This window comes from Colius striatus, chromosome 3 (genome assembly GCF_028858725.1).
Source record: "Colius striatus isolate bColStr4 chromosome 3, bColStr4.1.hap1, whole genome shotgun sequence".
NCBI classification, from domain to species: domain Eukaryota; kingdom Metazoa; phylum Chordata; class Aves; order Coliiformes; family Coliidae; genus Colius; species Colius striatus.
Genome location: NC_084761.1, coordinates 98,851,533 through 98,877,124, shown reverse-complemented (window position 1 = coordinate 98,877,124; position 25,592 = coordinate 98,851,533). Strand labels below are relative to the sequence as shown.

At 51.9% G+C, this 25,592-nt stretch overlaps 1 protein-coding gene across 2 annotated transcripts in view; it reads right to left on the bottom strand.

Annotated features, from left to right (window-relative positions):
* Positions 1-25,592, bottom strand: part of SFXN5 (sideroflexin 5) — a 120,224-nt gene continuing 94,632 nt past the window's right edge. For both annotated transcript variants that reach the window (XM_061993721.1, XM_061993722.1), the window contains exon 13: positions 1-6,220. In XM_061993721.1, coding sequence (XP_061849705.1) covers positions 6,143-6,220 — 78 coding nt within the window. In that variant the 3' untranslated portion in view covers positions 1-6,142. The remainder of the gene's footprint in view (positions 6,221-25,592) is intronic.

The following is a 25,592-nucleotide window of genomic DNA, read 5'->3' as shown; positions in this document are numbered from 1 at the left end:
GTTAAAAAGGGCTGGTGGGCATGGGGGTATGTGCCCAGGGGGGGTCTGTGCCCGGGGGTCTGTGCCTGGGGGTCTGGCTGAGGGACCATTGGAAGACATACCACCCCCACCCCGCTGTGTCCTGGGGGACCTGCTGTTGATGGGGTTCTAAAGTGCATTCTGATGGGGTGCCAGAGGGTGACTGCAGGAGAATGGATGGCTGAGGATGTTGGGTGTAAAAGAAGCCATTAAAAAAGGGGAGGAAAACCCAAAAGTGATTGTTTCCTGAAGGGACTCAGGGAAGTACCACCACCAGGACCACTTTGAGCCTCTGCCATCTGCACACCCGATGCCAAGCCCACTCTCAGAGCTGGCTCAGCTTCTCAGGTGAGCTTAGTTGTACCCTAAGAATCTTTGCTCAAAGGCTGTTGGGGTCTGGCCCCCACATGCCAGCAGCCCCCACACTCCCCCAGCTTGGCTGATGGCTGATCTCCATCACAGTCCTTCCAGAGGAGCCAACCAGAACCAGAGTGGGGGATGCACACACACACACACTCCTGCAGCTCTTGGCTACATGGCATCGATATAACCCTGAGAGCTCCAGCATTGCTCATCCCTGAGCACATGGGACATCCCAAATCCCAATGATGTGCCATGCTGGCAAATGGGGTGACCTGCTGCCTGTGCTGTGGGACCTATCTGCCTATGCCTGGCCACACACAGGGATATGCAGCAGAAAAAAATAGTGGCAAGCAGAAAGAGAAGGAGATGAGCCACTCCCAGGCTTGAAGGTGGGTTGAGGACACAGCTGACACAACCCCTGGGTTGTCCCCCCAGCCAACAGCCACAGCATCCAGGCAAAACCTCTCCCTGGCACCTTGTTCTACAACCTGGTCCTCGTTATTTCTTAATTAACATATCCAAGAAAGCAATTAACTGTGACATCTCTAATGAAATACTACAGGAGATGATCATCTCATTCCTATTATCTGCTGAGGTGAACGACTTGGTGTGCGTGGTGGGTTTTTTTCCTCTCTCCCCCCTGTTCCTTCCACATCCCCAGTTGCAGAAGATGAGGAACACAAATGGTTGGGCTGGTCTCACAAAGCAAAGGCTCCTTCTCATCCATTAGGAAAGGCAGGAGAGATTAATTAGCTCCTAAGTGAACGTGCAGCACGTCACCATTAGCTGCTGTGTCGTCTTTTCCTGGCACAATTCGCTGTCCTAATAAACAGCCTCAACGTGCTGTTGCTTTCCCTTTCCCATGCTGTAGGAAGAGTTGAGTGTGGTGTTTTTGGGGTCCCACCATGGATGGGGGGTAACCATGCTGGATTCACTGCACAAGGGGAGCCCCAACCTTGAGCTGCCTGTGAGTGAAAGGGCCTTTTAAGATCCCCAAGGGTCAGATTTGTGTCTGTTGAGCCTTTCTGCTGTTTTTAAACAAAAAGCAAACCCATAGAATCGTTTTGGTTGGGAAAGAGTTTTAAGATCATCAAGTCTGACCCCCCTCAGGCTGCTCAGCCCATCACTAACGCATGGCTCTCAGCACCTCAGCTCCACAGCTTTCCAGGATCTCCAAGGATGGGGACTCCACCACCTCCCTGAGCAGCCTGTTCCAGGGCTTAACAACCCTCTCAGAGAAAAAGCTCTTCCTAAAGAAAAAGTTCTTCCTACAGTTCTTCCTAATGCATCTCAGGGTCCCTGCACTGGGTTGGTGCTGGCTCAAAAGCTGAACTGTATCACCTGGCTTTGCTGTCCCAGCACAGGGACACCGTGGTCTTGTCTTCCTCCAAGTCTGGGTCATATAAATGTGCTCCTCACACATTCACCTCATCCTGCTCAGCACTAAGCCAGAGGATAGCGAAGGGAAAGGCAGCACAGACAGGATGAAACATCATGGATGAAGGGGATACAGGTGGGTTTGGGAGATGCAGGGTCAAGTCCTTGGGTCTCTTGGACACTGCTGCTACCTCACAAGACCCACAGATGCTTTCAGAAGAGGTTAGAAAAGGGGATTGGCCCCTGTGAGGTGGTGGCTTTCCTTTCCCAGCTCCAAGCAGTAGCATCTTCCCAGTGCTTTGGGTGGGAGGGCACAAGGTTTTGAGTAGCATTTGAGCAAAATCCTGGGATGCATCAAGAAGAGTGTGGGCAGCAGGGCCAGGGAGGTTGTGCTGCCCCTCTGCTCTGCCAGAGCTGCTGAGGCCTCATCTGGAGTCCTGTGTCCAGTTCTGGGCTGCCCAGCTCCAGAGGGACAGGGAAGTGCTGGAGAGAGGCCAGTGCAGGGGCACCAAGATGCTGAGGGGACTGGAGCATCTTCCTGACAAGGAAAGGCTGTGGGACCTGGGGCTGTTCAGCCTGGAGAAGACTGTGAGGGGACCTTGTTAATAGTTACAAACATCTCACTGGTGGGTGTCAGGAGGTTGGGGCAGCACTTTTTTTTCTGTTGTATCCAGTGACAGGACAAGGGGTGATGGGATGAAGCTGGAGCATAAAAAGTTCCCTTGAAACATAAGGGAAAACTGTTTCAGTGTTTGAGCGAGGGAGCCCTGGCCCAGGCTGCCCAGGGAGGGTGTGGAGGCTCCTTCCTTGGAGGGCTTCAAGACCCACCTGGACACGTTCCTGTGTGACCTGATCTAGGTGGGAGCTGCTTCTGCAGGGGGGTTGCACTGGATGAGCTCTAAAGGTCCCTTCCAACCCCACCATTCTGTGATGCTATGAAAAGAGCAAAGGCAGTTTCTGACCTGCCAAAGGCTGCGACTGGCTCTCAGAGACAAACACTGCTGAGCGCCTGCCTCGGGACCCTGGGCTGTATTTACTTCTCAGCACAAACTCTGCCGAGTTGACTCAGACCCATTTTCCTGACATGTGAAGCGAAACAAGCTTGACGGGGTTTGTATGGGAAGAGGAGAAATCCAGACTCATTTAGACCATTTGATTGTCACTTGTTCGACTGTGCAGCTGCTTCCGAGCCGAGCCGCAATCTCACGGCGCGGTTCCTCTGACATCCCTCAAGCTGGTCCTCAACCCCCCTCGAGCAGGATCAGGCCCTTGTGACTCACAGGAGCCACGTGGCTTATCAAACCCCACACCTAATCCCCTCCAAACCCTTTTTCTCCTCCAAACCAACGCAGGTCTCACTGAGCATCGCTGGACTCACGCGAGGAGCAGCCCCTGCTCCGTGCTCCAGCTCTGCGGGTGATGCCTGTGCTGGGGCAGCATCCACACTCACTTCCCATCACTGGGAAAACTGGGAATTGGCTCTTCCTTGAGGCAGGACTCGCTCAATCCATGTTTTTCCTTGAGTGGCTGTGAAAGAAATGCCACCAGCAAAGCCCTGCCTGCGCTGCGAATTCCTCTCCCATCTGCGGGCCTGACACACAAATCTTTGATGAGTGATCACGGTATAAAACCAAATCACTGGCTCCCTCCTTGCTCCACCTCTCTGAAACCTCAAAGAGCAGCCTCCATCGCTTCTCCCTCTGAAGGAGAAAAGCCTGGGATGAAGAAGCTTTGCAGCAGAATGGTTCAGGCAGCGACAAAACCCACCGGGGAAGGGGAAATGATCCACCCAGACAGACGCCGAGCCAGGAGGCTTCTCCCTGTCAACACAAGAGGCTGTTTCTGTCTCAGCCTCACATTTCCATTCAGGAGGAGGAAGAAGGCAAGTTGTGCCTCTGTGTGACACGATGCAGCTTGGCTCCCAACTTCTGCGGGCTCAGCGGAGCCCTAAGCTGAAGCTTTAGGCTCGGAGCAGCTTTTCCCCTGCTGCACATACATGTGGGTGAGTGTGCAAGGGGGGTATCTGCACTCCCAGCATCTCACAGCAAGCCTCACCCTCTCCCCAAGCCCTGCTGCAAAGGACAGGACCCTTTCCAGGGTCTCAGCCTGGCCCAGCTCATTCTCTGGAGCCTTGCAGCTGTGGTTCCCATCAGCAGGCTGCTCTCCTTCCCCATCCTGGAGGCCTGGCCTCCCTCTTTCATTGCTGTAGAGACAAAATACAGGGCCTGATTCTGTGCTGTGCTGCCCATAGGACAGGTGCCCATGAAAATGTCCACAGGAGAGGTGTCACCTCCCTGGGATGTCTCCAAACCCCACCAGAGCAGATGGGGCAGCCTCACTTCCTCTGGAGCATACATTCATCTCATCTAGTGCATTAGAGGATCTCTTCTGGGTCAAATCCATCTGTCCCTTACCCTGGTGTAAATCCAGAATGGCTCTGGGAGTGTAACTGGATTTGCACTGGTGCCAGCGACCAGGAGCTGGCCCATCAACAGCAGCTATGGAGAGCCTGGAGCAGGCCTCTCCTGCCCTGCATTCTGTTGTGTAAATCCACCAAATGATGTGTTTTGTGCAATTGTTTCTGATTTACTGCAGCACAGGGACAGAATCAGTCTCCCTGAGCTGGCCTGACCGTTCCCTGGCTCCAGTTCCTACGGGTCTTACTCCAGCGAGGAGCCAACAGTGGAGGAGCACACGGCAGGGCTCAGGCCTCCTGACTTCAGGCATTGCAATAAATCCTTGGATTACATTCTGTGTCAGTGGTGATTTGGTTTCCCTTGCTCCCCTCTCCCCCTCAACCACTTGGCATTTGAAGGGTGACAGCCTGTGCGTTCACCCATGCCCGTCACCACCACAGCTCCAGCCCCACACTGATCCCAGGGGCAGATCTCCCTGCTGCTGCTGGGCATCTTCCAAATCTGCATTAACTCCTCTGGTCCTCAGGGAGTCACTCAGGGTTCACTCATGGGCACAAGATACCAGAAAGCCAAATTACAGCCCCAAACCCCTGTGAGGACAGGATGCAGTGCAGTGCTGGAGGGGTTTGCCCACCTCGCTTGAAGCACCCCAAAGTGGAGCAGCTGAAGGGACAGCCAGCCATGTCCTGAGGGCAGCTCACCCCTCTGAGGCTGCAGGCTCACAGCAGCTCACAGCCTCAGCTTGGCACAGCTGCCAGGCAACCCTGGCCAGGTCACCAGCTCTGCTTTGAGTCCTGCTCTGCGCTGGCACAAGGCTCCAGGCAGCTGCCCGGAGGCACTGGGAAAACAGAGAAAGTGAAGATGTGGAAGACAAGGTGGAAGAAGTGGAAGGAGAAGGAGGAGAAGAAGAAGGAGAAAGAGAAGGAGAAGAAGGAAGAGAAGGGGAAGGAGATGAGAGGAGGAGAGGAGAGGAGAGGAGAAGAGAAGAGAAGAGAAGAGAAGAGAAGAGAAGAGAAGAGAAGAGAAGAGAAGAGAAGAGAAGAGAAGAGAAGAGAAGAGATGTACAAGACAATGATATCTAGTCCAACTGCCAATTGCTTCAGTTAAAAGATCAAAAGTTAAAGCACATTCTGTCTGTAGACAAATAGCTGAGCTAACTGTGGCTTAGCCAATTAGCTTAACAATCTCATTTTCAGAGGGTCTGTGTTAGGTGGGACAAACCCATCCTCCACGACTATGCAGAGGAAGAGCATCTCAACAGCATCTTCACTGCAAGACCCCTTCCTACTCAACGTGTGGGCATGCTGGCTTTCTGGTGCCTGGAGGATATGTCTGGTGATGGGCTCCCGTGACTCTCTGAGGTGCCATGAAGGGCAGGATGCCACCAGAGAAAGGAAGGAGGGATGGGGAGCTACAACCTTTGCTGTGCCAAGGGGTGGCTGCTTTGGTGCAGGCTCAGCGGGCCGGGACCTGTGTGCAGTCCACCGAGGACACGCACCGAGCAGCCAACCCAGCTCCATGCACCCCTTTATCTCTAGGGGATGACTTTTGTGCAGCTGTCAGTGTGGAGACTCCAACTGCACCAAACCCCCTCAACTTGCTGGGTGAAGCCTACAGTCATGTAGTCAGGTAAACCCAGGGAGACGTGCCGTTGAACCTCCCTCCACGCAGTGCCAGTGAGTTCTGAGAGTCTTCTTTAGCTACTTCTCTAAAGTGTTTTAATGTGGTTTTGTTGTTGCTGCTGCTGCTAGTTTAAACCCTTGAATATGAACCTTTTTGAGTGGTGTGAGGTGTCAGTTGTCTGTGTTAGTTCCCTCCCAGTTTGCTGGGAGGGGTAATACATTACTATCGCCGAGCTCTAGCATTTGTGTTATCTTGTTGTTGTTTGCTTTTTTCCCAGTTGGGATCTCAAGTTTTCCCCCCTTTTCCCTCCCCAAATCTTCTGGGCTGAGCTGGTCTGCTTCCACTTACAATCCTTTATTGTAGACCACAGTCTTACTGGTAGTGGCCACTGCGATTTCTGGCTCCAGCTGAGATGTCTCAATCTGTGGGATGAAAGAGGAGGCGAGATCAGAACCAGCAGCGTGCTGCTGTGCTGCAGCAGGAGCTCACTGGAGCAATAGATTAACGTGGAGAAGCGTAGCACATAAATAACCCAACGTCCATCGTGCCTCTTGTGCATTGTTTTGATGTGCTTCACTCTGCTCAAGCCTCAGAACAGCCCTGTTTGGATTGACTTGCATCACACGCAACGATGCATGCCCGCTGCCTTGCAGGACCCAATGGATTAGAGGGTGTCTCTTGGAATCAAATGGATCACCCACTTTGTTGTTTTTCCAGGAGATATCCCTTCATCTCCCCATAGCTCAGCTCCTCCTCTGCAATGCCAGAAGGAACTCAGTCCCCAGTGCTGTGATTTGCACTTCAGCAATGCCAAGGGTGGGAGGAAGGCACAGCACATCCTCTCCCCTCTCCCAGACCAGCACACAGCCCCCAGCATCCTCCAACGAGGACAATCAAAATCAACCCACAGGTACATTTAAATATAAGAAAAAACTGTTTTACTGTGAGGGTGAGAGAGCCCTGGAACAGGCTGCCCTGAGGTGTTGTGGAGATCTTCCTTGGAGGTCTTAAAGACCTGCCTGGACATGTTCCTGTGTGACCTGATCTAGGTGGGACTTGCTTCTGGAGAAGGGTTGGGCTGGATGATCTCTGAAGGTCCCTTCCAACCCCACCATTCTGTGATTCTATGACCTGATCTAGGTGAACCTGCTTCTGCAGGGAGATTGGCTTGGATGATCTCTAAAGGTCCCTTCCAACTCTACCATTCTGTGATTCTATGACCTGATCTAGGTGAAGCTGCTTCTGCAGAGGGGTTGCACTGGATGATCTCTAAAGGTCCCTTCCAATCCTTACCTTCTATGATTCTATGACCCTTCCAACCCCCACCATGCTGCGATTCTATGACCTGATCTAGGTGAACCTGCTTCTGCAGAGAGGTTGGAGTGGATGATCTCTAAGGGTCCCTTCTAACCCCTACCTTCTATGATTCTATGACCTGATCTAGGTCAACCTGCTTCTGCAGGGAGGTTGCACTGGATGATCTCCAAAGGTCCCTTCCAACACCTACCTTCTATGATTCTATGACCCTTCCCACTCCACCATTCTGTGATTCTATGACCTGATCTAGGTGAACCTGCTTCTGCAGGGGGGTTGGGCTGGATGATCTCCAAAGGTCCCTTCCAACCCTCACCACTCTATGATTCTATGATTCCCTACCTCCATACCACCTCCAAACCCTTTCCTAATTCCCCCCCTTTGCCCGGCTCCTCACACAGCTCTCCCCTTGCTCTGAAATCACTCCCAAGCTTTCCATCCCTGGGAAGGGATCCGAGGTGAAGACCCCGCTCCCGAGCGGGACAGGGCACTTTGCAAGAGCAGACTTTGAGAAAGCCTCTCCGTTGACTTGCTGCTGTTGCCGACACAATGTGAGGAGCCCACGTTAAAAACCCAAATGCTTTTGAAAAAAATGTTTAACCTAGTTAGACAAATTAGCAAAAATTTGTGCAAAACAATTTAGGTATTTAAAATATTCAATGTTTTTAAAAACTGGAGAAACTGTTCTTAGCTTTCAGCTGCAAAAACCCAACAAAATATAACATCAAAGCAATCTTAACATGAGGTGCAACATAACCCTTCAGCAAAGCTGTTAAACAGCTACTGAAGCATCATGGGAAATAGCACTTCATTTATTCAAATGCACATATGTCAGGTTTTTGCACCATATGTCATTCCAAGCTATTTACAGTAATAATTAAATCTTAATCAACGTTTAACCTCTGTAAAATGTTTGAAGGGATCTAATCACCCTTCAGACTGCACTAATGAAGGAGAAATATATAAACATAAAAAGAAAATGATGCATAGATAGCACACCAGAAAGAACAGTAATTGCAAAGTTGTATTTCTTTTTAAATATAATCAGCAAATTATGTAAAGGAAGCCAACGAGTATTTTAAGTGAAGACATCTTGGGTGTCAGAGGTGTGATCAGCTAATTTTGTACTGCTATCCATAACAGATGTAGCATATTTTCTTTTAGTGCCATTATTAGCAACTTCACCATTTCTTTCTGTGCTGAAACACAAAGTGAAGCATTGTGCTGGGGAGAGTTACCCGGCAAAGGTGCGGGAGAGGCGATTCTCACGTACCCCAAGCGCTGCCTGGATCCTTTTGGAGGGAGGATTAACTCTGATCTGCCTGGCTCTGACGCAGCTTTTCTCCCTATTGTTTTCTCCTCCTTCTGCTGGAGCCAGAAAGGAAAGCTCCTGGCCAGCTGGGATGGGTGTTTTCAGCCACATCCAGGTGAGAAGTGCCTCAAAATGAGCTGGAATTGGGTGGTCCCACCCTGACCGGTGTCAGTAGGGCTTTGGGGATGTGGGGCAGCTTGGATGGAGTGATACCCATCTGGGATGTCTCCTCAGACATCTCCTTGGAGAGCCACCACAGCCCCTTCCTCTTCAGGAGAGGAAGAGGAAAGTCACATCTACCTTGCTGGGTCCCAGATCAACGGTGTGAAAGCCAGACCTGTGGGGAAACATTGAGGACTGGATGTGCTGAGCCCAGAAGGGAGAAGCTCAAGGGAGGCACGGTGGTATTTGAGTGTGCAAGAGGCTACAGCAGAGAAGGAAAGGAGCAATGTTTTGCTCACACTCTCTTGGGACACAATTCAAAAAGCATGGAGTAGGATCCAAGCTGAACAGCAGGAAGAGTATCCTGGTGGGAAGGAGCAAAGGATTGCAACCACATGCCTGGGGAAGGTGTGGCTGTCTCTGTGGTGGGAAGTTTTGGGCACAAATTAGATGAAACCCATCAAGAACAGTTTGAGCAGAGCTGAGCTCGTCTTGGTGGAAGGAGACAGATGAGATAACTGCCTCACAGGGCTTTTCAGCTTCATTTCCCACGGGTCCAGGAGGGAAATGGTCTTGTTTTTTCCCCTGCATGGCTGAGCTCTTCATTCTGTACATGAAGCTGTTGGACAGGGCTTTAGGAGGGACAGTATTGAGGTGTGACTGTTCAGAGACACAATATGGTGCCTGAATTATGGATAGCTTGTGTGTCAGATTGCAGACAAGGGAAATAATGCCCAATGCAAGATGGACACGTGGCCAGAGATTCCTTTGAAGATCTTGAAAGCAGACATAACCAGTCACTGGCACTGGTTTGGAGCTGTGCATTACTGAACACACCTAAGCCCCTTTCTGAAGCCTGGCAAGTGGTGAAATACATTTGCTGGGGAGTGACTGGTTGAACTGGAGTAATCTCTGCAGATCTCTTTCTGGTTGACCTTAACAAAGCAGATATTAAAAACAGCTCTAGAGCCTCAGCTACAGGAGCTCCAAGGGCTGTGTCTGCACCAAGGAGGCAGATACAGGAGGGGTGTGCTCCCCAGCAGCACTGGCAAAGCTGCTTATCAATGCATCGGGAGTCATTTACTCCTCTCACTGGGAAATCAAATGCATGAGTAGAGGGAGAAGCATTTGGGTGCTAGGCCACAGATATTAAGTCAACATTAAGACACAACCTTGTTTTGTACCAGTTCACCCTTTGGATCCCTCAGGGTGTTTTGTTGGAGAGTGTAATTTCACCTCTTTTGGTGTAAAGTGCTATTCCAGCTGCCCAACACCCTGCTCCTCCTCAGCCAACCCTCCACTGGACATGGTTCATGAAACGGATCTGGACACCTCAGAGCCTCAAGTTTCTTGTGTCTCAGCTTCAAGGAAGATCCCCTGCAGGGTCCTTCTGGGCCATGGCCATGCTGGGAACCCATCTGACAAGGAGCTTCCATGGAGGATGCTCTGAGGAACAGGTTCAACCCTGTTGGGATTAGGCTGATGGATGCTCTGAGGAACAGGTTCAACCCTGTTGGGATTGGGCTGATGGATGCTCTGAGGAACAGGTTCAACCCTGTTGGGATTAGGCTGATGGATGCTCTGAGGAACAGGTTCAACCCTGTTGGGATTGGGCTGATGGATGCTCTGAGGAACAGGTTCAACCCTGTTGGGATTAGGCTGATGGATGCTCTGAGGAACAGGTTCAACCCTGTTGGGATTAGGCTGATGGGATCTGCCTCATCCCATTATGGAGTGACTTTGTCCTGACAAACTAGGTGTCCACTATGGGACTGGGTTTGAATTGTGTCCATCCTCTTCCTCCCAGTGGTGTTGATCTACTTGTGCTGGGACAAAAGATGAATCCCCTTCCTGGTTATGGGATGATACTCATGAGGTGCCTACCAGAAAAGGGCCTCCAAAGGTGTATCCAGCAGAACAAGAGGGTCCAGGGAAGATGTAAGGTCACAACCAGCACTCAGGGAAGTGTGGTGCATAAGCACCACTACAGGAGAATGCACCAAAGTTTGGGAAAGCAACACAAAAGAACAGGCTTGACTGCTCAGTATCCTGCCACACCTGCACAGGAGACACTGTGGGGCAGTAGGAGAAGGGAGAATTGTTTCACATCCCCTGTGAGGCTGCTGGAAGCTTTGATATAGATGCAGGGAGATCCTCACTGGTGACACAGCCAAGGTGCATCTCCAAAGCCATCCAGAAATGTGGCCAACACTAGCAACAGCCCATCACAGAACCATAGAATCATTTCAGTTGGAAAAGACCTTTAAGCTCATCGAGTCCCAGCCCTGCCCTCACCCAGCCCAGCCCAGCACTACCCCATGGCCCTCAGCACCTCAGCTCCATGGCTTTGGGATCCCTCCAGGGCTGGGCACTCCCCCAGCTCCCTGGGCAGCCTGGCACAGGGCTGACACCCCTCTCAGGGAAACAGTTCTGCCTCAGCTCCAGCCTCAACCTCCCCTGGGGCAACTCCAGCCCCTTTCCTCTTGTCCTATTGTTCATTACAGGAGAGATGAGATCAAATCTCACCTCGCTACAACCTCCTGTGAGGGAGCTGCAGAGAGTGCTGCTGTCTGCCCTCAGCCTCCTCTTCTCCAGGCTGAACATCCTCATTCCCTCAGCCCCTCCCCAGCACCCTTGTGCTCCAGCCCCTTCCCCAGCTCTGTGCCCGGCTCTGGCCACGCTGCAGCCCCTCAGTGTCTTTCTTGTAACGAAGGGCTCAAAACTGAGCACAGCACTCGAGCTGCAGCCTTGCCTCCCGGGAGCTGGTGTGGCCTGAGGATGCTCCTCTTCCCTTCAGCAGATGACCAAGTGCGTGAAGAAAAGGGAAAAGAAAACAACCCCTAAGAAATGGTGCTCCCTGACCTTCCTCAGGCAACTGTTTATCAACCAGCATCACCCAGGTGAAGCAGGCAGGGTGACAGCGATGGCTTTTTCAGTGGTGCTGCTGACCCGGTGAAACCGATCCCTCCCAGGGAACAAAGCCACCGGCTGGGAGATGGGGGGAGAAAAGAGCTGGTTGGGAAAGAGAATCCTCCCCCTTCCTCCCTTCCCTGTCTCTGCCTTGCAGTGGAAGCCTCTCTCCTCTCATCAGCACAGACAAGGCTAATTGGGGTGATAAAGAACTGGCTCCAAGTGCTGGCGTGGGCTGGAGGAACAAATGGTGCGGTGGTCACAGCTGGTGCTGCGGAGCCTGGGAGAGGGTGTGAGGCAGCCTCCCGGAGCCCGGAGCCGCTCGGCAGCCCGTGTTGGCTGCGGGGTGGCGAGGTGGGGGGTTGTGTGTGTGTGTGTGTGTGTGTGTGTGTGTTTTGCATTCGCTGCTGACACGGGTGTAGCGTACATCCGCGGCCGGTGAAGCAGAAGCAGGCAGAAAGCAGATGCTTTTTGTTTGGGGTTGATACTCATTTCTATCCCAGCTCGGGAAAAGGTGTAGAAAGGAATGTGCTCCCTAAGAGTGCAGGGAGAGAGATAGGTCTAGGCTCGCTGCCAGGGAGCCTGTAATGATATGGAAGGCAGCTAGGGGAGACAGGAGCAGATGGATTTGGCATACAGCTCATCACTCAGCCAAAAAAAAATGGAGGGGGGGGGGTGGTGGTTGGGGAGGGAGGGAGGGAAGAAGGAAGAAAGCAGCCAGTTTGGGTAGGGGGAGGGTCATGAGGACTGATGCTGCACTAAGAGGTGGGGGAAGGGAGGATGGGACCAGTCACCGCGACTTCTGCTGCTGCCTTGGCAGTGGCAGCCAGGAGACTCAGCGGTAGCCCCGGCTCACAGCCCAGGAGGGCTCTCACGGCCCTCCCAGCAGCCCTCTGCCATCTCCTGCTGGGCCATGAGGCATCAGGGCAACAGCCAAGGGCAGTGTCCAGCTCATTGAGCCCTGGTGATGCTCGGTGAGGTGCAACAAGGACCCATAAATGGCCCCATGAAGCCCTGTGAAGGACCAGCAGCTGCTGCTTCCACAGTGGTGGGCTCTGAGGAGAGCCAGACAGAGAGGTGAGGCACTGTCAGCACCACTGACAGACTCTGCTCTGCCCTCTGGGTCCTCAGAGAAAAAAAGCTCATGTTTTCCTTGGATAGATGAGCTACTGCTCATCAGCCATGTCATGGCCACGAGGTACCTCTGCTTGTAGCTTGGTGCAACCATGGTGGGGTAAAGCACCTCTGCACAGGTCTATCAAGGCCTCCTCTCCTCTTTTCAGCCTGCTGAGAAGCAGAACCTCATTACCTTTGGCTTAACATGCTTACTTGGGGTTCAGACCCCAACTTGATTGGCTTTCCATAGAACCACAGAATGGTAGGGCTTGGAAAAGACCTCGAGAGATCATCCAGCCCAGCCCCCTGCTAAAGCAGGTCCACCTAAGCTCTTGATCCCACAGTAAGACTCCCTAAATGCTCTTTCAGATGCTTCAAATCTTCTCAATTGCTGGTGGCTGAAAGGATGCTGATGGAGCCCAAATAACCAATCTGAAGCCCTGCTTGATTTCATAAGGCTTTCCAAGCTTGGGAAGTGTTATACTGAATGACTTGGAGACAGTAAGATGTTTCTTCTTCACTCCTCTGTTCAAACAACCTCTTTCCAAAGCTCTTCCCAGGCATCAAAAATTAAAGTGCTCCCCATGGACCGACTCGCTGAGGAATGAGGAGGCTGCTGCTTGCTAAGGAGTGTCTCTACAGACCTACAGCCCGACTGGAGGTGACCTGACAGGTGAGAGAATTTGGGAAATGCCCCATCTCACCCTAAAAATCATTTTGGTTAAATCACAGAAGATAATCACAGAATGGTGGGGTTGGAAGGGACCTTTAGAGCTCATCCAGTCCAACCCCCTGCAGAAGCAGGGTCACCTAGATCAGGTCACACAGGAACATGTCCAGGTGGGTTTTGGAGACCTCCAAGAAGGAGCCTCCACACCCTCCCTGGGCAGCCTGTGCCAGGGCTCCCTCACTCAAACACTGACACAGTTTTGTCTTATGTTTCAAGGGAACTTTTTGTGTTCCAACTTCATTCCATCACCCCTTGTCCTGTTGCTGGATACCATCGAAAAAAGTGCTGTCCCAACCTCCCGACACCCACCAGTGAGACAGTTGTGACTATTAATGAGATCCCCCCCTCAGTCTCCTCCAGACTGAACAGCCCCAGGTCCCACAGCCTTTCCTCATCAGGAAGATGCTCCAGTCCCCTCAGCATCTTGGTGTCCCTGCACTGGCCTCTCTCCAGCACTTCCCTGTCCCTCTGGAGCTGGGGAGCCCAGAACTGGCCACAGGACTCCAGATGAGGCCTCAGCAGCTCTGGCAGAGCAGAGGGGCAGCACAACCTCCCTGGCCCTGCTGCCCACACTCTCCTCAATGCCCCCAGGCTGCCATTGGCTTCTTGCAGAAGATACCCAGCCTCTGGTTAAGGACTCCAAGCAACGATGGAGCTCCAAGATCTCTCAGTATCCCACTTCAGAGAGCATCACCCATCCCCATGGATTGCATTTGCCTAAATTCACACTTCCAGCTTTGCATTTTTCCTTTTTTTGCTGCCCTAAGGGGCTCTTTCCTGACAGATTTGGTTTTTTCTCATTAAATCATTCAAAGATTATTAAATCACCTCTGTTAAAGTTGCCAGACAAAGCTCAGGCTTCAGAGGGGCTGGACTGGATGATCTCTAAAGGTCCCTTCCAAGCCCCACCATTCTGTGATTCCATGATTCTTCTCTGCAAGGCAGATTCTTGTTTGAAACATCAGTGTTAAAGCCTTTCTCTGGCCTCTTCCCAGTTCTTCTGCATAGTTCTAAAACACCATATACCCCAAAACTGGAAACAATGGTTGAGAGATGGTGTCATTAAGAAACAAGCTATTTGGCTCCATTTCCATCCTTGATGCTGGCTGAGGTGGTAACAAAACCTTCCTGGGTGAGGAGTAGAGTCTCCTTTCTCTCCATTCCCTGCTTTGATCATCTCCTTTTGTCTGACACACCAAGGTGTGCAACTGCACACAGGAACTGACCTTCCCTGAGAGCCCTCCTCCTCCACCACACACGTCAAGGAGAGGGGCAGAAGAGCTTTTATCTGCTTATTCCTGAGCTGTCCTTGTCTTGCTACTGGCTTTGCTTTCCTTCCAAGCACCTACAAGGAAAACCTCTTACTCCACGAGTGTGTCTGCTCTCCTGGTGTGGTACATCAGGGTTTAGCTGTATCCATGGTTGTAGTCTCTGGAAGCAGCTCTGTGGGTTGGGCAGAGGCTGTGCATGATGTGAGGAAGGTTCTGCATGTGAGGAAGGCTCTGTATCCAAGGGAAGTTCTGCATCTGAGGAAGGATTTGCACCTGAGGAAGGCTCTGCACCTGAGGAAAGTTCTGCATCAAAAGAAGGCTCTGCAGCTGAGGAAGGTTCTCCATCCAAGGAAGGCTTTGCATTTGATGAAGGCTCTGCAGCTGAGGAAGGTTCTCCATCCAAGGAAGGCTTTGCATTTGATGAAGGCTCTGCATCCACATGGTAAATCCAGACAACCCAGGTGTGCAACAGGGCAATCCAGGTTGGAAAAGAGGCCACCAGAGGATGCTCTGAGCAAGCTGAGGCTTTGGAAGGACAGGTTGTTGAGGGATGAGAGATGCTACACAAGTAAATAGATTAAATCTCCCTGGTGACTTATCTGTTTAGGAAAACGTATGTCCAAAGAAGAGCAACAGAGCTGGGGAAGGGGCTGGAGCACAAATCTGATGGAGAGCAGCTGAAGGACCTGGGGGTGTTCAGCCTGGAGAAGAGGAGGCTGAGGGGAGACAGGAGCACTCTCTGACACTCCTAACACAGGAGGTTGTGGTGAGGTGGGATTTGGTCTCTTCTCTCCAGTAACGAGTGACAGGACAAGAGACAATGGGCTCAAGTGGTCCAAGGGCAGGCTGAGGTTGGAGCTGAGGCAGAACTGTTTCCCTCAGAGGGGTGTCAGCCCCTGTGCCAGGCTGCCCAGGGAGCTGGGGCAGTGCCCAGCCCTGGAGGGATCCCAAAGCTGTGGAGCTGAAGTGCTGAGGGCCAGAGGTCAGTGGTGGTCTTGGCAGGGTGAGGGCAGGGCTGGGACTGCAGGAGCTTCAAGGGCTTTGCCAACCCAAATGATTCTGTGACTCTATGATTAAAATTTGTCACATACACCTGCATCAAGACAGCCACCACCATGACTACCTGCCTTATGTTTCTAACAAAAGCATAGCACACCCTCACCCAAGAGACCAGAGACTACAGTTGTGATACAGCTGAACCCTGATGTACCACACCAGGAGAGCAGAAACACTCATGGAGTAAGAGGTTCTGCTGCCCCTCTGCTCTGCCCTGCTGAGCCCACATCTGGGATAGTGTGTCCAGTTCTGGGCCCCTCAGCTCCAGAAGGACAGGGAGCTGCTGGAGAGAGTTCAGTGCAGGGATACAGAGATGCTGGAGTGGAGCATCTGCCTTGTGCTGAAAGGCTGAGGGAGCTGGGGCTCTGCATCTTGGAGGAGACTGAGGGGTGACCTCATGCATGTTACAGATCCATCAAGGGTGGGTGTGAGGAGGCTGGAGCCAGGCTGTGCTCAGGGATGGCCAATGATAGGACAAGGGGCAACGGGGACAAGCTGCAACAGAAGAGGTTCCAAAGCAACACAAGGACAAAGTTGTTCCCTGTTGAGGTGAGGGAGCACTGGCAGGGGCTGCCCAGATGGGCTGTGGAGGCTCCTTCTCTGGAGACATTCCAACCCAGCTGGATGAGTCCCTGTGTGCCCTGCTCTAGGTGCTGCTGCTCTGGCAGGGGGGTTGCACTGGATGAGCTTTCCAGCTCCCTTCCATTCTGTGATTGTCTGAAGAGGTTCCCCTCCTAGGTGCTTGGAAGGAAAGCAAAACCAGTAGCAGACATGGACAGCTCAGGAATAAGCAGATCAGAACAAGCTCAGGAGTGCATTTGGTTTATATGACCCTGTCAGTGGCTTCATGTGTAACTCAGATGTAAGACAAGGAACCATCAGGCAGTGCAAGTAACTTGTAAAGCCTCTTGTTTGAGTGCAAACCTGGGCCAACTGCCACGTGTCTAGCAGGTGGGTAACCTCTTAAAAAAGGTGGTAGTTTTGTGGGGGATCTCACATAAATGTCTCTCTGTTCACAGCCTTGTTTCCAGACAGTAAGTTTTCTGTAGACAGTGAACCAGGCTTACACTGAAGTGCAAGAGGGAAAGGCTTTGGAGCTGTGGCCAGCACATTTGCACCAAGGCTGTATCTCAGTGCTGGTGTCTAAGCTCTGCTGGGACATTCAAAAGGAGCAGTGCTTGAAATGAATTTGCTCTTCATTTACTCTCCCCTCCTTCAAACAATACAAAGGAGGAAAGCTGGATAATTTGGCTGTCCTGGCTCTTGAGATGTCATCATTCCAGATGCTTTCTCTCTGGGCTTTGCCACAGATGCTGTGACCATCAGCATCCATCCCCAGCTGACTGCAGGGCAGGGCAGAAAACAGGTTCTCAGCCCAAGGCTCTGCCTGTGGCACCACTCATATCCTGCTATGACACCTGTTAAAGCATGTCAGTGATGGTGTTAGTGCCACAAGCTATTTCACAGCCTTGCACAGCTGCTGACACCTCTGCACCGTCCCCCGAAAACGGCGCTGCTTTTAGCACAGCAGCAACTGCAAAGCGTCAGCAGCGCCCTGGGTGCCGTCAGGTTTCTGTGTTGAGATGAGCAGGAACGCTCCTCCTGCTCAACAGATGTTTGGGTAGAGACCTGCAACTGCTTCTGAGATAGCTACAAGGCTTAAGATGTCACTGCCTTCATCTTAAAGGGGAAGAAGGGACTCTGCCCCGAAGAAGACTTTGCAGGGGTTATGGGTCAGTTGTGGGATAGGAGCTTCCACCTGCTTCACTGGTAGGCATGGAAGTGTTGGGTTAACTGTTGGACTTGATGAGCTTAAAGGTCTTTTCCAACCTAAATGATTCTATAATCATAATTCTATACCCAGTGGCAGGACAAGGAGTGACAGACACAAAGTGGAACACAACAAGTTCCACTGGCACAGGAGGAGAAAGTCCTTTGGTGCTGAGGGGAGGGAGCCCTGGCCCAGGCTGCCCAGGGAGGGTGTGGAGGCTCCTTCTCAGGAGGTTTCCAACCCCAGCTGGACACGTTCCTGTGCCCCCTGAGCCAGGGGAACCTGCTGTAGCAGGGGCTGGAGCAGCTCTGCAGGACCCTTCCAGCCCCCACCATTCATGGAGTCTGTGTGATTCTGTGATAAATGAGAGTGTGAGTTTTTACCTTCAGCTTCAGGAGCTGCAAAGTAGCCAATCCCAGCTTCTCTGAAGAAAAAACAATACACACATCAAAAAATCCCCAGCATTGTAATCAGCTGGGCAGGAGGGAAACACAGCATTGGAGGTTACTGCCCAGCCAGGCTGGAGCAGAGCCTGGCTGCCTCTGTGCCAATGAGCTCCCCTGGCCCAGCAGCACATTTGCTTCTGATGCTCTAGAAATGACTGATGGTAAGAGTGTCAGCAGGTGGGTTAATCATACCTGACAGCAGGCACCTGAGGCTGCAAGGCAGCTTCAACTGCTCAGCATGTCCCTGCCTGTCCTGCAGCAGCTCAACAGCCTCTTTGCACTCCTGTGCTCCGGCCCCTGCATTCGTCCAAACCACTCCACCAGTAAGACACCAGCACCAACCTTCCAGTTCCCTGTGGGAACCCTTCTAAAGATGAGGTCAATGATGAAGAGACATGGTGGGATGAATGGAAGGCACTCCTAGGAGCTGGGCTTTGCTTAGCACCAGCCTTGCACAGCTCTCAGACACTCCCATATCTTCCAGCTTTATAAACAGATGGAAAGGTCAACTACCCCCATCCCCCCCTTCCCCATGACACTGTCTCCAAGCCATGGCAAAACTGTGGGGTTAAGTTCTTCTGGGAAAGAAGAGAGTTGGGAACAGCACCAGAAACGTTGAGTATTTACACTGAAAGGAACAAATAAAGGCTTTGAAGCCATAAGGTTTCAAACAGCAAGATTTAAACCCAAAAAGTTCTTTCTGTCTTTCAGAGAAAGAGCCATTTCCAGTTGTCTCCAGCAACCCAGGGCCAAGGGCTTTCTTTGCCTTTCATGCAGCCACTGCTGTCCAGGAGCTGCCAGCCCATGTCCTGCTGAGTGTGGCACCTTGTTCTGCACTCACAGAACCATGGAATCATTTTGGTTGCAAAAGACCTTTAAGCTCTTGCAGTCCCAGCCCTGTCCTCATCCTGCCAAGCCCAGCACTAGCCCCTGGCCCTCAGCACCTCAGCCCCACGCCTTTGGGATGCCTCCAGGGCTGGGCACTCCCCCAGCTCCCTGGGCAGCCTGGCACAGGGCTGACACCCCTCTCAGGGAAACAGTTCTGCCTCAGCTCCAGCCTCAACCTCCCCTGGGGAAACTTGAAGCCATTTCCTCATATCCTGGCATTCATTACTGGAGAGAAGAGACTGACCCCCACCTCACTACAACCCCCTTTGAGGTAGTTGAGAGTGCTCATGTCTCCTCACAGCCTCCTCTTCTCTAGGCTGAACAGCTCCAGCTCCCTCAGCCCCTCCCCATCAGACTTCACAAGGGCCCAAGGGTTAGGACACAAGCTGCACAAACTTACCTCCATACAGAGCTCAAGCACAAGACTCAACAAAGAATCAAAGCCAAATGACAATGAAGAGAAGCCAACACCGTGGCATGATGTGCCATGAGGAACCACACAAAAGCCCTTCTCTGCTTCACTCTGGAGTCTGCTCATGTGTAGGAGGTAAGTGCTCACAAGGTAAACTGTCAGCAAATTAGTTCCTACAGGAGCTGTGGCTGCCTTAGGCTGGTACCACAACAGACACACAGGTGTTCTGACCTCACATCACCAGCTTCAGGGGTAAGGACTCTTCTTCAGGAGAGGATTTCCTCCCAAAAGTGGTTGTGCACAGCGTTCAGTCCAAAGCACAAGGACAAAAGGCCTCGAGGAAGCAGCCTCACACTACATGACACAGATGTTGTTGGGCAATGTTCATGCCAGCTGATGGGTGGAAAAGGCATTTAAAATGGCCCATTTAACATATGGTCTCCCAAAACTATAGAGTGTGGTTAGGGTCACTGCTGCCTGCTGGAATGAAAAGCATCTACAAAGCGACTTAAAGTCACCTCTTCTGTTGGGTGGGAAAGAAATCCCACTTTTGAGTGTGGACATTACAAATGTGGCAAGTGTTTGTGATGCAAATGAGCCATTAGGCCTGTTCTGGTAAGAAACTCTCAAGCAGGGCTGTGAAGGAAGAGAGCTTGTGTTGGTATTTGCTAAGAACAGCAAACCCTGCAGTTCTGTTAATCAGAAGGAAGAGCATGGTGACTACTGCAGGACTTAGGGATGACCTTGTTGCAAGTGCCTCAGAATCCCAACCTCCATCACATCTCCTTCTCTTGAAGGGCTGACAGCCTGACCAGAAACAGGCTGATAGATCCAAATGATTTAAAAAGCAATTACAGATAAAGAGATGTACCTGTACTTGGGAACTGTGGTTAATTCTCTGCAGAAAGGAAGCGTGCCTCCAGCTGGCAAGTCTGGACAACTGGCCACTCGCCTTAGCTCATATCCTTAATGTCTCACCTGGAGCAATTTGAGCCATGGTTGCTGCAGATGAGCTAAACCAACTGCCCCTGTGCAGGAAAAGACACATCCAGCCCTGCAGAAAGAGAGGGCTAACAGCCAGGGAAGAGCTGGGGACAAACTCAGTTGCACCAAGAGGCTGGTGGTGACCAAGAAGAGTTTTCAGGGTGGGCTGGCAGAAAGAGAGGAAAGGCCTTGGCTTTCAGGCCAAGAGGAAAGCAGCTACACTGAGGGCTTGCAGGAGGAGATGGAGACAGCCATCTCTGCAGGCTCCCCGAGAGCAGGGCAGGAATCCTTGGGGGAAGGGCTTCAGGAGGTGCAGCTCTGTTTACAGTAGGTGCTGCTGAAAGGTGTCCTGAAGAAAGACAGCAATTAACAGGCCTGGAAAAAAAAATGGCTTCTTTCCACAAAGAGCCTTTTAAGTGTGTTTTTGGAGCCACTTTAAGGGTTAATGTTTAGCTGTTTATCCGGAGTTGTCGGATGTCAGCTCTTTCTTTTGACTCCTAATGGCTTATAGCCATCAGGAGGTGAAGACTCCTCAAAAGAGATGGTGTCAGGAATGTTTTTTTATGCCCACTAGCACCCACACACCTGCAGGAGCCTGTGCTTGCAGGACAGATAGTTTACATACTTGAACCTGTATCCCAGGGACAGAGATATAAACATGAAACCAGATCCCGTCTGACACCGCTGCCGAAGCCCCTGGGCAGTACAAAGGGGTCCCTTCTCCCACACCCACCTCCAATGACCACAAATAACAGTTCATTTCTTGTCAGTGAGAAGGAGCTGTGCTGCTCCAAGTTATGATTTTAGGGCCAGATCCCGTTGTCATCACCTTTGACTCCCACGAACGCCGGTTGCGAAACAAAGGGCCACTCTCAGGAGCAGACTTCAAAACACAAACCAGTCACAAATCAAAGCCTCTTGGACAGGGAATGTGAGAACAAAGACACAGGCTCCAAATCAATCACAGCACTGCTCACTCGTGACCTTCCCCAGACGAGAGATGTCATTGAGCCTAATAATTACACGGCGAGGTGCAAACAGGCTGAGCCGCTGTAAATCCAACCACCCCAGCGCTTCCATGGGCTTGGAAGGAGGGATGGTGGAGCTGATGCCACAGAAGACCATGTCCTTCCTCTTCCTCTTGGAAAGAAGGACATTTCCTTGCAGAAGAAGTGACTGAGAGCTCCCAAACCCATTTGGGAGGGAGTGGGCATGGGAAATGCTTTGAGAAAGTCATAGGGAAAATAAACCCCAAACATGGAAAGGGGAGATGTCCTGCCAGAGACATTCTCTGCTTTACTTGAAACTGGTCCCTTCTCTCCAGGTCATGTCTGAGGTCAGTGGCCCCAGAGGAAGAGGGGTATCAGTTGTGCCAGGGCATGAACTGAATCACAGACTCACAGAAGCTCAAAGGTTGGAAGGGACCTGGAAAGCTCATCCAGTGCAACCCCCTGCCAGAGCAGCAGCACCTAGAGCAGGGCACACAGGGACTCATCCAGCTGGGTTGGGATGGGTCTCTCTCTCCAGAGAAGGAGCCTCCACAGCCCATCTGGGCAGCCTGTAAAGGGCACTGCAGCAAAGTATGCCATGAGTTTAGGAGATGGGAGGTGACCTTGCAACAAGGCAGGTGCTGCTTCAGTGAGATTGTCACCCAGGGGTTTGCATCTGCAATGGTCACTGCATCCACAGGGATGAGTGCAGAAGGAAGTTATTGCAGCACAACATCTTCCCCACCCTCCTGCCACAGTCCCAGGGAAGGGAGCATCACACAGCAGTGGTGAGGAGTTGTGATACAATCACAGGAGTCTGAGGGTTCTGATCTCTTGCAGGGGATGCCACAACTGTGTAGAACCTGGACATTTTGGTTTGTTTGGTCTTTAGAAGCTCCCTGCAGAAACATCCAACGCTGAGTTGAAGCCCCACCTGAAGCAGCAGGGAACCTGTGGCTGTTGGTTCAGCAACTCAGGTTAAACCACAGGGGAAGCAGAAGAGAGAAATACTAAGCCAGATGTGTCCTCATGTGCTTAAGGGAACTTCAAAACATGGGAGATGTGCATGAGAAGAGAGTTTAGAACATGTGAGCCTATGTCAAAGAATCATAGAATGGTGGGGACTGGCAGGGCCCTGCAGAGCTGCTGCAGCCCCAGCCCCTGCTAAAGCAGCTTCCCCTGGCTCAGGGAGCACAGGAATGTGTCCATCTGGGGCTGGAAACCTCCTGAGAAGGAGCCTCCACACCCTCCCTGGGCAGCCTGGGCCAGGGCTCCCTCACCTCAGCACCAAAGGACTTGCTCCATGTGTTTCAGTGGAACTGTCTGAGTTCCAGCTTGTGCCTGTTACCCCTTGTCCTGTCACTGGCCACCACAGAACAAACACTGTCCTCATCCTCCTGACACCCACCCTGGAGGTACTTATAAGTGTTGATGCTCAGCCTTCTCTTCTCCAGGCTGAGCAGCCCCAGGTCCCACAGCCTTTCCTCAGCAGGAAGATGCTCCAGTCCCCTCAGCATCTTGGTGTCCCTGCACTGGCCTCTCTCCAGCACTTCCCTGTCCCTCTGGAGCTGGGGAGCCCAGAACTGGACACAGGACTCCAGATGAGGCCTCAGCAGCTCTGGCAGAGCAGAGGGGCAGCACAACCTCCCTGGCCCTGCTGCCCACACTCTCCTCAATGCCCCCAGGCTGCCATTGGCTTCTTGCCCACGAGCCCATGTTGCTGCTCATGGGCAGTTGATTCTCCCCCAGCACTGCCAGGTCCCTCTCCTGGAGCTGCTCTCCAGCAGCTCACCCCCAGCCTGTGCTGCTGCAGGGGGTTGTTCCTCCCCAGCTGCAGGACTCTGCCCTTGTCCTTGCTGAGCCTCAGGAGGTTCCTCTGTGCCCAACTCTCAGCCTGCCCAACTCTCACTGACTGGCAGCTCACTATGTCCTTGCCCTGATCATGCCCAAGCTCCCCAATAAACTCTGCTGTCACTCTGACTTGTAAATGTATAGGCTGGAGGGTGATTTGACTTTGCAAGCCCAAATGCAAATACAGCAAAGCTCCAGGTTTTCTGTGTCACACTGGAGATGATGGCAGAGAGGGAGAAACCCAAGGTGGGAGCAGGAACTGGGGCAGATCTCTGCAGCCAAAAGCAAGTCATAGAATAGAATCACAGAATGGCTTGGAAGGGTCCTTAAAGATCATATAGTTCCAAATGCCCAGCCATAGGCAGGGACATCTTTCACTAGATGGATTGCTCCTGCCAGAAGAACCTGTGTATGAAGCTTACAATGGGCTGGGAACAGTCCAAAGGCACCTTCAATCACAGGAATAACACTGACAATTAGTGTGGCAGCTAATGACAACAGCTCATCACCATCCTCTGCAGAGAGAGACCCTTCCAGCATCTCTTTGCAAGCCTAAGCACAACCACAAAGCCAACCAAACCATGTCAGGGTACTCAAATACAGCAATGCAGAGACTCCTCCATGCTGGGCAGCAGCTTTCCTGCACGACACAGTTAGAAGGAAGCTAGAAGTTGCTGAGGGAATGGAGGGAATGTGCAGCACAGGAAAGCTGCAGCAATGTGATCTTTAAGTCTGGGGTTTTTTTAACTAGTTGCTTTGACAGATGCCAGGCTGATGAGGGGGGTGAGGGGGCAGAGCACTGGAGGTGTAAAGGGAAAGCTAAAGGGTAGGGCCAAGGGGGAAGTGGTGTGTGAAGTCTGGCTCCTTGGGGAAACACACGCCAGGTCTGTAAATCCTGCCCAGACAGCTGGCACAGGTGAAGGAAAACCTGAGCCAGGGGCTGTGGAGGGGAACTCAGATGGGAACACGTTGTCCTCTCTTCTGCCTGATGCTCTCAACCTGAGAGGGCTGGTGAGAGCAGCAAAGGAAGGGAGATATCAGAGAAGCAAATGCTAAAAGCACTGCTGTTTCAAGCTAAGGGGTTATTTAGAGGATGAGGAGGCTGAGAGGAGACGTGATCACTCCCTACAACTACATGAAAGGAGGTTCTGGAGACATGAGGGTTGGTCTCTGCTCCCAAGTAATGAGAGACAGGACAAGAGGAAACAGGCTCGTGCCAGGGGAGGTTGAGATTGGAGATTAGGAGGAACTGTTTCCCTGAGAGGGGTGTCACCCCTGTGCCAGGCTGCCCAGGGAGCTGGGGCAGTGCCCAGCCCTTGAGGGATCCCAAAGCCATGGGGCTGAGGTGCTGAGGGCCATGGGTCAGTGCTGGGCTGGGCAGGGTGAGCTCAGGGCTGGGACTGCAGCAGCTTCAAGGGCTTTTCCAACCAAAATGATTCTGTGATTCTCTGATACAGAAACCTTGCCAAAAAAATATTGCTGTATAGCTCAGGACAGGTTCAGGGTCACAGCTCATCCCTTAGTGAGCAGCCTCAGCTCAGCTTTCCTGTTCAGCACATTGCAGTTACTGCACAGTCACCTTCTTGAGATGTACAGCTGAGGGCTCCAGTTGTGCTGCATGATGAAGGTCTCACCTCTCTGCACAAGCTACTCAGATGGCAGAATCAAGCACTGGGGACTGGGGCCACGGTGCTTTGAGCTGCTTTGGTGACTTTATGAAGATTCATGGCCATGGTTGTGGTTGGACTTGGAGCATGGAATGATTTGTCACAAAAAGAGCTGGTGACAAATGCTTCAGCTTCCAAACTGCACTTCCATGCCCAGGCTGACAGTCAGGGCAGGCTCCATCAGAAACAGAGGAGGACAGATGCACTCTGTGTGTATCAGTCTCAGATGCCTGAAGTCAAGGCTGAAGAGATCTTTGCTTTGCACTGCTCAGCTGAGGCACAGTCAGGTCATGGAGCAGGAAGATATGACTCTCCCATAACACAAGATTAAGGCCAAGGTCCTCTGATGTCCAAACTCAGCTCAAATAAGCCCTGTAAACCATCACTCAAATCAGCCTAGAGAGATCCCAGACTAAACTTTTGGCACCACAACTTCCTGAATACTTGCAATGGGACAACAAGCATGGCACAGCTTGCATCCCTGCATCCAAACTCCTTCTCCAAAGGGAGAGCTGGGAACATCCCTCATTCATTGGGAACAATCCATGGCATTAGCTGGGAAGCAAACACTTGATCCAAAGAGGATGTGAACAACTAACCAGGCTGGACTCTGTGAGCCACTGATCCAGCTCATGCTCAGCCCTTACTGGGTTCATGATTTCCTTTGGCTATTGCTTTGTATAAAAGAGGGGATAGTAACTTAGATTTGAGTTTTGTGTGACCATGTCCAGCTTTTGTGCACAGTCATGGCAGTATCATTCTGCTGTTCTCTAAACTTCACCTCCACTCTCATCACTTTACCCTTCCAGGTGCAGGACCTTGAAACTTAACCCTGTGAGTATTACAGCTCCTGGAAGGGTTTCTCTGCCATCAATCAGCTCTTGCTTCAGCTCCACTTCTCACCTGGGTTTACCC